General features: G+C 35.3%; 1 protein-coding gene across 4 annotated transcripts in view; it reads left to right on the forward strand.

Annotated features, from left to right (window-relative positions):
• The window catches only part of Moe (Moesin), a 59014-nt gene that overhangs the window by 17377 nt on the left and 25061 nt on the right, over positions 1 to 16576 (forward strand). For all 4 annotated transcript variants that reach the window (XM_065364293.1, XM_065364294.1, XM_065364292.1 and 1 more), the window contains one exon: positions 8743 to 8922. In XM_065364293.1, coding sequence (XP_065220365.1) covers positions 8743 to 8922 — 180 coding nt within the window. The remainder of the gene's footprint in view (positions 1 to 8742; positions 8923 to 16576) is intronic.

Consider the following 16576-nt stretch of genomic DNA (forward strand, 5'->3'; position numbering starts at 1 on the left):
AGTTTTGACATTTATGAGAACCGAATTATGGTGTGAATTGGGGGTGGCTGTGGGAATCGAAGAGCCCATAGCTATAAAATTTTACTGTTTATTAATTGACTCAAAAACCGTGGGTCAAGTGTTTTGATTTAGAGTTTTAATTGAGTTAGGGGATGAACGAGTTGAACCGATTAGTGACGTGATTAAAGTTGGCGGATGAAAATACTGATGAAATCTAACCAGAATATTACAATTGTCAAGATCTTGTTTTTGGTTTTTTTTTGCAAGAAATTGCCAAAAATTCTCACTTTTATGTCAGAAATTCGCCAAAAAATCTTGCTTTATCACGAAAAAGTTGTACTCGTAGTCTCACTTCTCTGACAAAAATTTTGTTTCTTGCCAGTAATTGCCTAAAAGTCTTGCTTTTTGCTAAAATTATCAAAGTCTCGATCGAGTTTCATTCAGGTATAGATTTTAGTTGGAATGTTTATTATTTTGTAATTTTTTTACATTTTTAATTGAAATGCCCTGGTGGCTCTTTTTTTCAATATTATCACGTCTTGTAACTTTTTTGGTTACTTTTTTAAAAGAAAAATTTGCATAGGATCTCTGATAAATTATAGGGTACCTTAACTGGGTATGGTTGATCCTCAACACTGAACTGAAGGATTCCTGTATGAATGTCAGCCCTCCTGAGGTAGCCCAATACTGCAGACCGGATAAACTCCTCTGAAATGTCATCAAGGTGCATTGAAAAGGCTAATTTGGTCAGAGGACACTTCCAGGTTAAACTTGGAGGCTTACTCGGTGATGCCAGCAATTGAAAGGTTTCTTCAGTGAAGTCATTTTAAAGATTTTTTCTCAGTAAAATATGACTCACAGAAGATAATGCTACGCTCACTCGATGCAATTAAAGAGTACTTCGCTGATTCCGAGTACTCGTTCATCTACTGGCTATAGGTAGAGGTACTTCATTTCGTATGCTCGTCCTATGCCCACTATACCTGTATACAATAGATGCGTGCGAGACGTGTATTTTGATGCTATATGTACGTTATTTGTGTGTATACTGTACGTATAGGTAGGTAAAGGTATACATAGAACTATATTATACACAGGTATAGCCATAGCGTGTGAGAAAATTACTTATCTCGCTTTGTCAAGGTCAACATGTGTTCAAGTAGCGAGGTTATAGTGAAAGAGCGAAACGAACATACGAGTACATATAGCATAGCTGGCTATAGGGTTAAAAATGGAGCCCAACGTAGCGTTACTTTTTGCTGCTTGAAGATACCAGTGCATTCACAATTCACATATGTCCGTTTCCTACATGACTGGCTCGAATTTCCGTTAATTTCTATCGCTTATTAGACGAATGTACGTAGATGTACTCGTACTCGTACCTTGAATAACTTGACGAGTGCCACGTTTCTTTGCTCATCGATCCTCGATGGTCTATTTATTTATTAGACTGGGATTCTATAGGGATAGGGTTTGATCTTCTCTCTTCCAGGGATTGGCATTGAGAATGGGGAACGTCTTCACCAAGAGCCAAATACTTGAGGAAAGCGAGTTGCTAAGGATAATAAAGAGGATTTACAAGCGCTGGTATCAAAAATATGGAATCGAGGGAAAGAATAAAAATGACAACTTTTACCTCAATACCTGCTATAAACACGGTGACGAGACGTGTCCTTTATATTGTTGCTATGTTTTGTGTGTACGTTTGTATTGTATACGTACGTCTACGTACCTCTATACCTATACATGTTACTAAACAGTTGTACGAGTCTCTCTCTCTCTCACACTCGGCTTTAATGATATTTTCAATGTTATTACAGAGCAATGAAAAAGAGAGAAACAAGGTTGTTTGCACAAGTTGCGCTGTTGACCAATTTTAATTGCCTCTCTTTGGCTATTTGGTTTATTTTTCAAAAATGAAATCACCGAAGTGCAAAGTGTTTTCTTTACGAGGGTATTGAGGGTGGTGGTGGCAAAAGAATAGTGGTTCGTCTTCTACGTACAAAACGTAAAGTTGTAATTTGAAATCATCAATGTGGTGTGAGCTGGGCAAATGGATCAATAATTTTTTTTAAAAGTGACGATTTTTTCAAATTTGCTCGTGTGTTTGGATCTAAGAAAGGTCGCATGATGAGTGATTCCCTGTCATTTTTTTTTTTTTTCAAATTCTGCATCGAGTCTCGAGCTGAGGACTGAGGTGTTCGATTAAATATTTTCGAGTAATTCCAAATAATGTACGATGTTGGAAAATGCCAAATGCCCCTCAATTTTTGTTAATTCGTGATAATTCGACCCAAGAGAGTGAATCGAATCGAATCGAGTCGAGTCGAGTATTCGAGTATAATTTCATAAAAAAAAGTATACCCTGCTATATGTTATATGTATTTTACGCGATAATTTACCGGTAAAATGAATCGGCCTTCTCCGTGAGTAGTGTAACGAGTTATCGAATTATTATCAACCAGATTAGCCGGCATGCCGAGAAATTGCTGCGATCAAGTTGCGGAAATTTGCTTCTTATTATTACAACGCTGTGTAGCAAGTGTATCTGTGTATTATTGAAATACTAAATCGATCGATTTGATTATATGTACTTATCGTAAAAATGTTTTGTAGAAATTACTGCTGTAAAGTTCATATCTAATTTGTAATTTTACTAATGTTCTGGATTGGATTTACAATTTTATTGAGGGGTTTTATTCGTATGCGGAGAATTCTTGATCGTGGAATATGTCAATTCTTTTCATCTCGAATTGAGTTACCTTAATCTCCTTTTATTTTTTTCAAACATCGCAATTTTTATCTAGATTTCTTCCTTTTTTTTTATTGGCTTCAATGTTCAAGTCGAAAAACAACAATCTACAAAGGTCAGTCAACAAATAAGTTTCCCTCGTTCAGAAAATTAGGAAGGGAAATACCTAGGAACTTGAAATTTTCAGGGAATTTTGATACAACCTTTGAGCACCACTCTGCAAAATTTTATTCGGATCCGTTCAGTAGTTCGTTTATAATGAGTAGGGCTAGGATTTATATGCAAACGCATATCTGTTTTGGCTATACTAGATACCGCATATCACTGTTTCTTTTGCGATTCATACATTTCTGAGACGAATGGTGAAATTTTTTAGCGCATATTTCCGCATATTTTGGGTATAAATGCATATATTCGCATATTTTCATCAAAAAATGCTCTTATAGCGCATATTTATCGCATATTTTGAGTCGTTAGCGCATATTTTGGAAAAAAATTGCAAAAATTGATTTTAAAAACGCAAAATTAAAAAAAAATGTCGATTTCTCAAATTAAAATTTAAAAAAAAAATTAAAACCATAGTTTTATTTCTATCTGTGCTCAGAGACAACCGGAAATCGTTTTGGAATGACAAATCTCAAAGAGCATTTGATAATCGGATGTTATTCCAATGTACCTATAATTCTCCCTTTTGTAAAAAGAAAATGCTATTTTATGAAATAAATCTGAATGCGTGTATTTTTTGTTTATAAACTGCAATTTTAGCTTCAGATTGAAAATACCTTTATTTTGATATGCAACATGCTGCACTTTTATAGCGCATATATTCGCATATTTTGTCATTTTAGCGCATATATTCGCATATTTTCGTCATTTTTAGCGCATATTTAAAGCGCATATAATTGATTTTTTAGCGCATATAAATCCTAGCCCTAATAATGAGAGTTTTAAGATGTGGTAGGAGTCTTATAGCGGGTCCGAGGTTCAAGTGGTTCAACGAGGAGTAAAAAAAATTTTAATTTCGAAAAAAATACGTTAATGGATGTTTACAGATGCCTACTGATCCTCCATGAAGAAAAAATTGTCCTAATTTGAACAATATGTGAGTGGTGCCAAAAATCCAGTGGTGAGCGCTCGAGCATGATAAGTGATCACTGGGTAGGTTGCACAACTGGTGTTTCAAAAACGAACTCAACAGCCAAAATTGATGAAATTATACACAATAATCTTGATATCAGTATCAAAAACATCATATGTGAGCATGATGCTTCATATTTGACTGCCTAAAAAACATTATTAAACTTTGAAAGTCATTTTCAGTACCGCAAAATTTGAATGTGCTGCGTCACAAACAAAATTTCGCTGTTCATGTTGCTGCATGTCAAAAGAATAGTCAGAATTTGTGTAAGAATGATGAAAACAAGTTCCTTAACACAATGGTAACCAAAAACAGGCTTGAGTGCATCACTATGCCTCGCAAATTTGGCACAATCCCCATCGTGAAATCAATTTAAGTTTCAACTCGGACCCGCTATAAGACTCCTACCACATCTTCAAACTCTCATTATAAACGAACTACTGAACGGATCCGAATAAAATTTTGCAGAGTGGTGCTCAAAGGTTGGATCAAGATTCCCTGAAAATTTCAAGTTCCTAGGTATTTCCCTTCCTAATTTTCTGAACGAGGGAAACTTATTTGTTGACTGACCTTTGTATGTGGAATATTCTCATTTATTTGTCAGTTGATTTTTACTATTTCATTGATACCGCAATAATGAAATCGAGTCGTAGACGAATCAGTACGATCTCATTGCCCAATTAGTGGAAAAATCACCGAGGCAATCGATCAGTAATTTTTATTTGTTAGATCAATGATTCAGCAGTATCTGACTGAAGAATCAATTGGTAATTTTCATTCATTATGAATTAGTAGGTAATTATCGCGTTCGTTATGTTTATTTACTTATTAATCTCGTGTTGCAATTACCGATTCGGTTTAAATTTGAGTAATCAACATTCCTGGTAAAATTTCTCATTTGTAGATACAACGAATTTGCGTTTCATTATATTCATTATTATAATACGTATACCTACTTGAAATTATATTATACTTGGCGAGTATCGAAAAGTGAGAAATAGTTCGACGAAGGCAAATTTTGCAGAATTTTTGCTCAAATTACGAGATATCTCTTCTACAAATTTACTTTTACTCGTTTTCCCTTGTTGTTGTGTCATTTCAACGAGTTTTTATTAAAATTATTTCTATTTTTGATAATTTTTCAGTGATTTTTATGCCCTTTTTGTGATTTTTTTCGAATTTTTTGGTACTTACTTGTTGTGAAAATTTTCATTTCATTTTGATCATATTATTTCATCAAGTTTTTTTTGTGATATTTAAAAAAATAAAGTACGTATTTTACTAGGTATTTATGTTTTACAAAATTTTAATTGTTGAATGTTTCTCTACTCGCTATTTTGAAATTTTATCAATTTTTTTGGTAATTTTCAATAATTTTTACGAATATTTTACGATTTTTTGAATAATATTTCTTGTAATTTTTGCGAACATTTTATTCCATTTTGATACAAATTTACCATTTTTTTTTGTGGTTTTCAATAAAAAAATGTAATCTATGTTTTTGGTCATTTTTTGATCATTTTTTGTTTTCGTTTCAACTTTCTGCTATTTCAACAAATTTCCAAGCAATTTTGACTCTTCGCTCAATTTTTTTTTTTTTTTTTTTTGATATTTTGCAGAAGTGATTTTTTTGCATTTTTTAATGAATTTGACCAGATTTTCTTAATTTTTCGCCAATTTATGGTATTTAATTTGCAATACTCGATGTGGAAATCCAGTTTTGAGAATTATTTTGATGATTTAATTATGCAATTTTTTCTCGAAATTCGATTCAGTTTTAATGATGAATCATTACTTGATATTCGGGATCATTTTCCATAATTTTGGCCCTTTTTTGCAGAATTTTTTGCTTCAATTTTGAAATATTTTTCAAGTTTAAATCTTTTTCCAAGTTATTTTAACAACGTCAGTGTCGATGTTTGAAGCAATTTTGGTCAGTTTCAGCAAAATTTCATTCAATTTTTGACTTTTGAATAATATTTCTTGTAATTTTTGCAAACATTTTATTCCATTTTGATATTACAAATTTACCATTTTTTTTGTGGTTTTCAATAAAAAATTTAATCTATGTTTTTGGTCATTTTTTGATCATTTTTTGTTTTTGTTTCAACTTTCTGCTATTTCAACAAATTTCCAAGCAATTTTGGCCCTTTGCTCAATTTTTTTTTTTTTTTTTGATTTTTTGCTGACTTTTTTTTATAATTTTTGATTTCTTTGATTTTTTTGCATTTTTAAATGAATTTGACCGGATTTTCTCAATTTTTCACCAATTTATGGTATTTAATTTGCAATACTTGATGTGGAAATCCAGTTTTGAGAATTATTTTGATGATTTAATTATGCAATTTTTTCTCGAAATTCGATTCAGTTTTAATGATGAATCATTACTTGATATTCGTGATCATTTTCCATAATTTTGGCCCTTTTTTGCAGAATTTTTTGCTTCAATTTTGAAATATTTTTCAAGTTAAAATCTTTTTCCAAGTTATTTTAACAACGTCAGTCGATGTTTGAAGCAATTTTGGTCAGTTTCAGCAAAATTTCGTTCAATTTTTGACAATTTTCAATATTTTTTATGCTAATTTTTTATGTAAATTTTGCAAAACTTTATTTAATTTCGCTGGTACATATTTGATCAACTTTTTAGTTTAAAAAAAAAACACATACATATTTCGAGTATTTTTGGCAAGATTTGGCTCGAATTTCTTTGATCAGTTTAAACTTGTCCTCAAGAGACATTTTCTTCAACTTTTTTAGCGATTTTTTTCGAACGATCAATTTTGTTTCTCTAACAATGTGTTATTAAATTTTGATGAAATTTGGTCAATTTTTGATCATTTTTAATGATTTGGGTAACTTGAAAGATTTTGCTTCGATTTCAAGATGTTTGATTTTTTTCCTTCAAATTTTAGTATTTTTCGATTGTTTAACTGGGTTTTGTGTAATTTTTTTTGCAAAATTTCGCTTGGATTTTTTTTGAAATGAAAGTTAACTAATACGATGCGGTTGGTTTAGTTGGTAAATCTTTTCATTTTTACGATGCAAACTTTTCGACTCTTTCGTTTTTTCTCAAGCTTCAAGTATACTACCTATCTTAGTTAATTTGAAATTCATTACGGAATTTGACGAATATCTAGGAAGATGTACATAATATTTTGATGGATCGTGCGTTAAGATTGATGCGTGTACATTTACTCGTAATTTATTCGCGTTTTTATGGTTACACGAAACACTGCAAGGTCAAGTTTGTTGATTTTTACGTCGAAGTTTGGTTTTTGAAATTTAAGAATATACTTATAACCGACGACGAGCGATGAGTAAATATATAAACGAAGAAATGGTTACGAAGTACGCGAGTATGTCTCGATCGCGCTGCTTTGAAAACATGCGGTGATTTTCGAATATTGTGTGGATTGCTTACGACATATACTCGTCGTATTGTTTATTTGGAATGGGTTTCTTCCTCTATGCTCAACTCTCGAATATTTTGTAATTTTGGTCGCGGTGACATTGATCTTTTGCGTGATGAAAATTTGTGCAGTTATCTACGTAGATATAGGCAAATTGACGGGAAGATGAAACGTCGGAAGAATCGTGAGTCGAGTGTGCAGCTTCGTGTGTGTGTGTATTTTTTTTTTGTATTCGTAATCATCGGCCTCATCGGGCATGAGGAAGAAGGATCAAACGACGAAAAGTATTGGTTACAATGTCGCTGCGAAGAAGTCCGATTACGAGTTATTCCTTGTTTGGTTTACAACTCAAGGTAGATGTTCATTTCACACAGTACAAGGCACTGATTGGCTGAATCGCAGATTAATGATAATCGAGTCTGTCAAAGTGTGATCTTATATGATTGTGCTTTCGAGGTACAAATACGTATATCTTGTAACGAACTCGCGAGTATTTCCGTCGATGGTGATTTGACATATATTTCGTGATCAAATTGACTGATGAGTGAAAAGATGGAATTGATGTTTTGTTCGTCCGAAAACGCATGTAATTGCTTATTGAGTATACAAATGAACGAATGGCAGTGTTGTAATCGGAACAGATGATTAAATTTAGGAATATTCTTAGCTGTATTTTATGTATAGTTAGAAATACTTCTGCTGCACTTTTTTTTTGATCAGGGGGAAAATACAATTGATTCAGACACCATTCCATAAGGTGGTGAAAATTCCACACGAATAAGTTTGTTCGAGTGTCTGAAACTGGAAACATTTAATAATATCGCCTCAATTTTTCCTCATTTTTCATCAGTGTATTTTTTTTGTCGACTGTCGAGGATGTGAAATCGATGCTCAAGATGATAATGAGAATATCTCACTTCGAGGAAATTTTTTTTTCAATTTTCGCAGAAAAATCACAAAAAAAAAGGACGTGCGCTAATTATAATGATGATGACTCGACGATAAATTGGCCTCCGCCAAAATGATACCTATATTCGTGGTTGACGTCATCGAACCCGCCCAAGGGTATAACTGGTACCAGTGTAAATGTAATACTCGTTTTTTCCTTCCTCTTTCACATTATACAAAAATACTTGAATTACGTAAAATATTATTCGGTGTATTCGTAACGAGACGACAATTTGAATTTTTTTTTCAAATGGGGAAAAACGATCATTTTTTACAAGTTGTTAGGGTCTGGTCGCCCCCTCTACTGTTTTTAGATCGACGCGGATGCGGAATTCGCGAGATAAAGCAACCAACGTTTATTAAAAATTGTGTATTTTTAACCGGATATGTCGATAATAACGATATTGCAGGTTATCGAATTGTGAGATTCTTTTGTTTTTAGCTTCGACGAGGTTTTGTTTAATAATTTGTGTTTTTTTTTTGTTTGATTACAGATGAATGTTCGTGTCACTACGATGGATGCCGAGCTGGAGTTTGCCATACAGCAAACTACCACCGGCAAACAACTCTTCGATCAAGTTGTCAAGACTATTGGTTTACGTGAAGTCTGGTTTTTTGGACTGCAATACACCGATAGCAAAGGAGATCTTACATGGATCAAATTATACAAAAAAGTAAGTTGTTTTGAAATTTCAGGGTGTCTACAGCACGAAAAAAGTACGAATTTACGAAAAAAGCACGAAATTTGAAAATGGCCCAAAAAAGTACGAAAAAATGCTCAAAATGTACGAAATTTACGAAATTTGTACGAAATTTTGAAAGGATTTAAATGTTAATTTGCCGACAAAATTACCATAATGTATCCTCAAAATTTTTATTTTTTTCAAAAGCTTTTGCCCTCGCTTCGCTCGGGCTAAATTATTGTTTTCTGTATTATTTTCTCAAATTATTCATTGTGTTTGGAAAGTAGTTAGTTTTAAACACACTTATAAAATGTCATTGGTGAAAAAACTGGATTTTTCACATTAAAATTACTACTGTTTCGCTTCTTGAAACTACAAATTTAGAAAATCTTTTGCCCTTGGTGCTTTTCCCCCTCTTACAATTTCAAAAAACCATTGATAAAATTGAAAAAAATTGAGATTGGAATAAACAGAATTTTTTACATTAAAATTGATATTGTTCTGCTTTTCGAACTACAATTTTCTAAAGTTTTTGCCCTCGCTTAGCTTGGGATTGTTTTCTTTTCTTTTCCAAAATTGAAATTCTTTTTAAAGAAATTGTCAACAAAGTATTCAATTTTTAAAGTTTCAAAGTAAAAAATGAAATTCTTGCATACCTACTTCCCAAAATACAATTTTTCAATAGTTTTCGCCTTCACTTGGACCTGTTCTCTGACTTTTTTTCTTATCAAAATTAACATCCTAAAAACATCTTTCCAATTCTAAAATTTTATAATCCAAAAAACGAACTCCTCGCATTAAAAAACATTTTTTTAATAGTTCTCTCGAAATACAATTTTTCCAAAGTTTTTGTCCTCGCCTTGCTCGGGCCTTTCCTCTTTTTTTTTTTTCAAAGTCTCATTTTCAAGTCTTTTGAAATCAAAATTTCAAAAACTTTCGCCCTTGCTTCGCTCGGGCCAATTTTTTTCTTCTTTTAAAATTGGAGAAAAATCACTTTGGGCCCCCAAAAATTCAAAACAGAAAATGAACATTTTTGTAAGTCTTATTAAATATGATATCAATCAGCGAAATGGGCAGTTTTTCCGTAGTTCTGTTGACAAATTTTCAGTCAAACCCCCTCCCCCCCCCCCCTCAAAAAAACTATAGGCCAAATTATATGTATTCGTAACGGGGTCGCATCGGCTCTCCACGTCCCAGACCACACCGCTCAGAACGTTAAAATTTTGATTTTTGTAGCCGAAATGACATGATACACCCCCTCCCTCCAATGTACCTACAAAGTAAGTACAGTGGTGTGAAAATTATTAGACTAGCGCAACTACATAAACTGATTTTTGCAGTTTTATCGGGGAAATATCAAATAAACTCATTTTGAATTTTTTATACCATATCATTGACCACAAGGAACACTTTTTTTTGGTTTGGAAGCATTCATTTACTTTATAAAAAAATTTTCGAGTTGTGAAATGAAATTTCACCATTTAGGAGAAAATCAGTTTTTCAGTAATAAATAATTATAAATTTGTAAATCTGGAAGTAATTAAACACGGATTCCGATGAAATGGACATCTATGGACCTCAGCCGATGTTGATTGGCCATTGGTTTTCAAAATGAAGCAGTATTTTCGAAATGCGCCATTTTTCATACTGAAATTTGGAGTTACAGAAAAGTGAAAAAAACACGTTTTTCTATTGCTGATTTCTCAATTTCAACCAAAATTCAATAAATGGGACACCAAAATGACCGGAATTTAGTTGCGGATCTCTTCCCGTTGACAGAATTCTGCTATCTTATTTTGTTCTCGCGAAATTCGCAAAAGAATCTTGAAAAATGAGATTTTACAAATGCACAAAAAATGACGTTTTTCAAGCTACTTCTGCTCGTGGAAGGAAAACGCAAATACCAATCGTTTCGCTCTAACCGCCATTCGATTCCTCATAAAATTTACATTCAGAATGAACTCCAGAAAAAAATTTTAAAAAATCTATTGCGATAATTTGAGAGGTTTTAGTGATTTCTTTTTTCACAAAATCGCTCATGCAGCAAAAATCGCATATAAGGCGATCTTGAGAAAAAAGAAATTATTAAAACCTCTCAAATTATCGCAATAGATTTTTTTAAATTTTTTTCTGGAGTTGATTCTGAATGTAAATTTTATGAGGAATCGAATGGCGGTTAGAGCGAAACGATTGGTATTTGCGTTTTCCTTCCACGAGCAGAAGTAGCTTGAAAAACGTCATTTTTTGTGCATTTGTAAAATCTCATTTTTCAAGATTCTTTTGCGAATTTCGCGAGAACAAAATAAGATAGCAGAATTCTGTCAACGGGAAGAGATCCGCAACTAAATTCCGGTCATTTTGGTGTCCCATTTATTGAATTTTGGTTGAAATTGAGAAATCAGCAATAGAAAAACGTGTTTTTTTCACTTTTCTGTAACTCCAAATTTCAGTATGAAAAATGGCGCATTTCGAAAATACTGCTTCATTTTGAAAACCAATGGCCAATCAACATCGGCTGAGGTCCATAGATGTCCATTTCATCGGAATCCGTGTTTAATTACTTCCAGATTTACAAATTTATAATTATTTATTACTGAAAAACTGATTTTCTCCTAAATGGTGAAATTTCATTTCACAACTCGAAAATTTTTTTATAAAGTAAATGAATGCTTCCAAACCAAAAAAAAGTGTTCCTTGTGGTCAATGATATGGTATAAAAAATTCAAAATGAGTTTATTTGATATTTCCCCGATAAAACTGCAAAAATCAGTTTATGTAGTTGCGCTAGTCTAATAATTTTCACACCACTGTATAACTATTAAAAATGTAGTCTACGAAAAAAATACGAAAAAAGTACGAAAAAGGTACGAAATTTTGTTTTTTGGATTTAGTAGACACCTTGAATTTGGGTGATATGAATTATGATGGAAAAGGTGACAAATTGAGGAGTATCTTGGCTACCTTGTGCTGTCCACATTGAGATTTTTGATTGTGAGTTGTATTGTTATGATCAGACACATATTCCTCTTAGCAAGCCTGTGGGTGGTTTGAAGCAGTTTTTTCTTGTTCCCTCTCAGATTATCTTTATAGGTCATTATAGATAATTCAACGTGTCCATTGCACTGATTCCCTCTGATAGGTTGTGTATCCATTCAACCTAATGGCAGAATAATTTTTGAACTGTACAAACCTGAATCGAAAAAACAAGCAAAATATATGTATCACCAGTCAAAATTTCAGGTGACATAGTGTATTTTTCGTTTCTTGGTGAATTTTTGAAAATCAAAGGGGTCAATAATGATGAGATGATCTAAATTTCAACGAATTGATTTCTTTCTTTCTTTTCAGACTTTTTTCTCAATCCACTGTTGGATGAAGGCCTCCCCAACTTCCTTCCACAAGCTCTGGTCCTGGGCTGTATTCCACAATTCTTCATCACATGTCCGTATCTCATCTTCCCATCTCCGTTTTGGTTTTCCGGTTGCCCATTTTCTATCTGGCTTCCACTGAATAGTCTTTCCCACACATTGCTGATCCCCGCTTCTGGCAACATGACCAGACCAGCGCCATCCACTTCTCGGCTCGGCCATCTCCATAATGTTTGTCTCATAGTGTTATCCCCAGCATTGACCGCACAATAATTGTATCTTCCATCTTCTTTGTCAATGCCCATGTCTTACTAGCATATGAGGCCACTGGGATACATGCATTGATTGGCTACCTTTCTTCTCAGACACATTGGTGTTGACTTCTCACTAATTATTCCTTGTAGTCTCGAATACGCGGCCCATGATGCCTTTATTCTCCTAAATACATATTCCTCTGTTGAAATCGCTATTCATTGTCATGTCTTGGCCCAAGTACACAAATCCATCAACCATCTCAATTTCATCACCCTCCATCTGGGCGCATTTTTTTTCAGCTACAAACCCATTGCACATAGTTTTGGTCTTCCCTTTATTAATTTCAGTCCCACTTTTAGACATGCATCTCACACCTTGTCCAGCATTCCCCGAAGTTTGTCCATATCCAGTGCTATCAGCGCAAGCCATTCTTTCTGCACTGTAGCACTCCCTATTGAACTTTAATGCTCAACTAAAAGATAGGTAACAGAGGGGGGCCATCCTCTCTTACCTACCTTTTAGTCAAGTATTCAAGTCCAATAGGGAGCGCTACAGTGCAGAAAGAACGGTTTACACAAGGTGTGATCTCAGAGTTGGAGATACAAGGTTTTGCAACAAAGGCGACAATATAGCAAATGGGTCAATTTTTCTCCAGAGATCTCCAGTCCTCCCTCTCCCCATAATATATCTCTGATGCTGTTGTAGAATGTGACTGAACAATTTAGGTGAAAGAGCATCTACCTGTCTTACAAGGCTTTTGACGTATTGTGGGTTGTATTGAAATACGGTGCACAATTCGAAATAAAAAATGTATTCGAACATATTTACACTAATACAAAATGTACAATAAAATAAAACGAAATAAAATCGCCATAATGCGAACGGAAAACGTAAAACGGTAGTAATACTCGAATAGAAACGCGGACATTCGAATAGAAAATCTAAAACTCATCGGAGATGTTTGTTGACTTTACACATACAATGTATCGCGATAATACGAAGAATTACGCGTATTTACGATGAAATAAATAATTAAAAATAATGACTCGAATTTTACATTATTTTCAACACTTTCCCTAATTCGAGAATTATCGAGTAATAAGCTAAATTCTAAAACTACTCAAAAATCTAACATGATGAACGATAATCATGTTTTCTCGAATTCGGTCGATGTTAAAGATGCTTCGATAGCGGCGATGAACTCGGATAAGTAACTCGATCAGCTACCTGGATCCACAAATCGCCGCGTCAGCATATTCGAATAGGTACACCAGATGTTGAGTGAATCGAACTCAAACATCCGGCGAGCTGGAACACTAGAGCTGTCTGCGAATACGTAATGTAGACAGCTGACGTTTTCGGTGGTAGGATTTTCCAGAGAGATATCGACGTGTCTCTGGCGACGTAACAGCAGCTCGTTTGCTGCTGATCGATGATCGAATACAAATATCAGACTTATCGATGTCTGATCGCTTTCCCGGAGATCTTGAACGTAAATCCGGCGCATTGTTAGCGGCTATGGAACGGATCGCGGTGTCCATAGGGTCTTTTGAATTTGAACGAGGTTGGCTTCGAACTGCTTCCGCGTACGATTTCGTTGAAGCTTCTATTTCAGCCGTGAAAATCTCAATCTCAACGCAATTAGCGTGATTGTTGACGTCTTGAGATTTCAAACGATTTTTATCGCGTAAATTTCTCCATCTAGACAGAAGCTCGGTTTCTTCTAGATCATCGTTGAGAATATCGTTAGCATCATCGAATTCGTCATTCTCGAGCAAAGAACTATTCGATGATTTCGGTGAGCTTTTTGGCGAACTTTTCGGAGTCGATTTGGTCGAAGATTTCGGCGTAACAAGCGATGACTTCGACGTAGAAGGTGCACTTTTCTTCTCATCGCTTATTTCGGTATCGGTATCGTTATCAATCGGATCTAACAAATCTCGAGTGATCGGAATGGTAACTCGTTGGTCGCAATCTCGAAGTTTCTCGTAGAAAGTGACATCTTTCGAAATAACAATGTCACGTTTCTCTGGAACGTAAACTCGATATTGCTCATCACCATAGTATCCGACGAGGTAACCTTCGAGAACCTTCTTATCCAGATTTTGACGTGACTGGATCGTAACGTTAACGTAACATTTCGAACTAACAATTCGAAGATGTTTTATTCGCGGTGGTATACCAAACCACATCTCGTAAGGAGTCGAACCGTTGATCGTTGATTTGCCTACTCTATTCAGCAAATATGTAGCGGTGGTAACAAGTTCAGCCCAGATTTCGATCGGATACGTAATCTCTGGATTCGAATATTTCAATGTTCGCGCCAACTCGACAATCGCACTGCTACCGCGTTCAACAGCTGCGTGTGGCGTAAAATGATGACGAACATCGAACTCTCGTAATACTGAACGAACCGCTTTGTTATCGAACTCACCTTGGCGGCTAGACTGGAATTCTAACACTCGATGACCAAGGGTGCGAGCTTTGAATAGTACCTCTCGAACGCAACGAGATACTACTGCGGCGGTTTTCTCCTTCTCGACGAACGTATGATGATAATTCGAATAATCATCTTTGATAACGATGAGATATTTGCGACCACCAAAGGAACAATCGAATGGCCCGCAAATATCACCAGAAAGCAGCTCACCAACTGCTCTGGTCGAAGAACGTTGTTCGAACGTTTCACGATGCACTTTCTCGAACTGACAGGGATTGCTCGAATTGGTTTTAGTTTCCTGTGATCGTTTCTTCAGGCCCAATTCTGCAAGTTTAGCTCGAACGTGATTTTTATCGATATGGCCCCATCGTTCGTGATAAAGTTGCACAATTTCGCTGCTCTCAACAGCATTCACCTGCGGTTCTGGCAAAATGGTCTCGAACGACGCTTTGAAAAGAGAACCATTTTTCGATCTCGTACCGGTGAACATGACGCGATTTTCTGCCTCGAATTTGCAGAACGTAGGATTCGAATAAAATCTGCTCTCTGGCTTTTTATCGTGAGCCGCGACGACTGAGAACAAATTCTTCGAAATACCAGGAACGTGCCATACATCAGTCAAATCGAACTTGACAAGTTGACCATTTACGAAGCTAGCAACTTCGATCGATCCATGACCAACTGCTGTGACGCGACTGCCAGCAGCTTTGACGTAATTTGGTTTTGAAAATGGTTCGTATGTGTGAAACCATTCTCGATTCGACGTAATGTGCTTCGTAGCACCGTTATCAATCCACCAAGATTGATCTGACGAAGATGTAACGAGATTCAGTTGCTCACAATCGGCGAGTAGAGCGCTTTTAGGTTCTGAATCGATATCGTTGAGTTTTGGCGAACAACCAGAAACATTTACTTGAGGCGAACAACCTGAAGTATCGTTAGCTCGAGCAGGAAAGGGTGGTTTACCGTCGTTGATCCACTGTGAGCACTTTTTCAGCCAGTGCCCTTTCCCAGAACAGTATTTACACACTTGAGCGTTTCTCTGATGATTTCGAACGGATTGATCACCAGACGTTTTCGCGACGACATTCGAACCACTCTTCTGACCAGATTTAACGAACATAGCTTCGGATGACGATGACGACGTTGAACTATGTACTGGTGCGACGTTACGCTCGTGCGTGATAAGCGAATCGGACAAATTACTTAGTGACTTATCAGCTTGAGCATTGAGAAGAAGGTAGCTCGATTTAAAAGCTTCGAAACGACTTGGAAGAATGTGTAATACTTTCGAAACGAATAAAATTTCTAACAGCTTATCAACTGTCTCGATTTTACGATTTTCCAGACCAGCTCGAAATTCTCGGTGTTGATTTTTAATTCGAGCAACAACAGAGGGCGCATCTTCGTAATCATTCCACTCGGTACTAAAGAAATTCAGGCATTCGCGGAATATTTGGTCTTCTGCCTTGTCATCGAATTCCTTCGTAAGCACTTGCCATGCTTCGCGTGCAGATAGTCTACCAGCGATTCGACTGTGTAGCTCTTCGGAAACGGTTTGGGAAATGATTATTTTCGCTTG

The sequence above is a fragment of the Planococcus citri genome, chromosome 4, assembly GCF_950023065.1.
Source record: "Planococcus citri chromosome 4, ihPlaCitr1.1, whole genome shotgun sequence".
NCBI classification, from domain to species: domain Eukaryota; kingdom Metazoa; phylum Arthropoda; class Insecta; order Hemiptera; family Pseudococcidae; genus Planococcus; species Planococcus citri.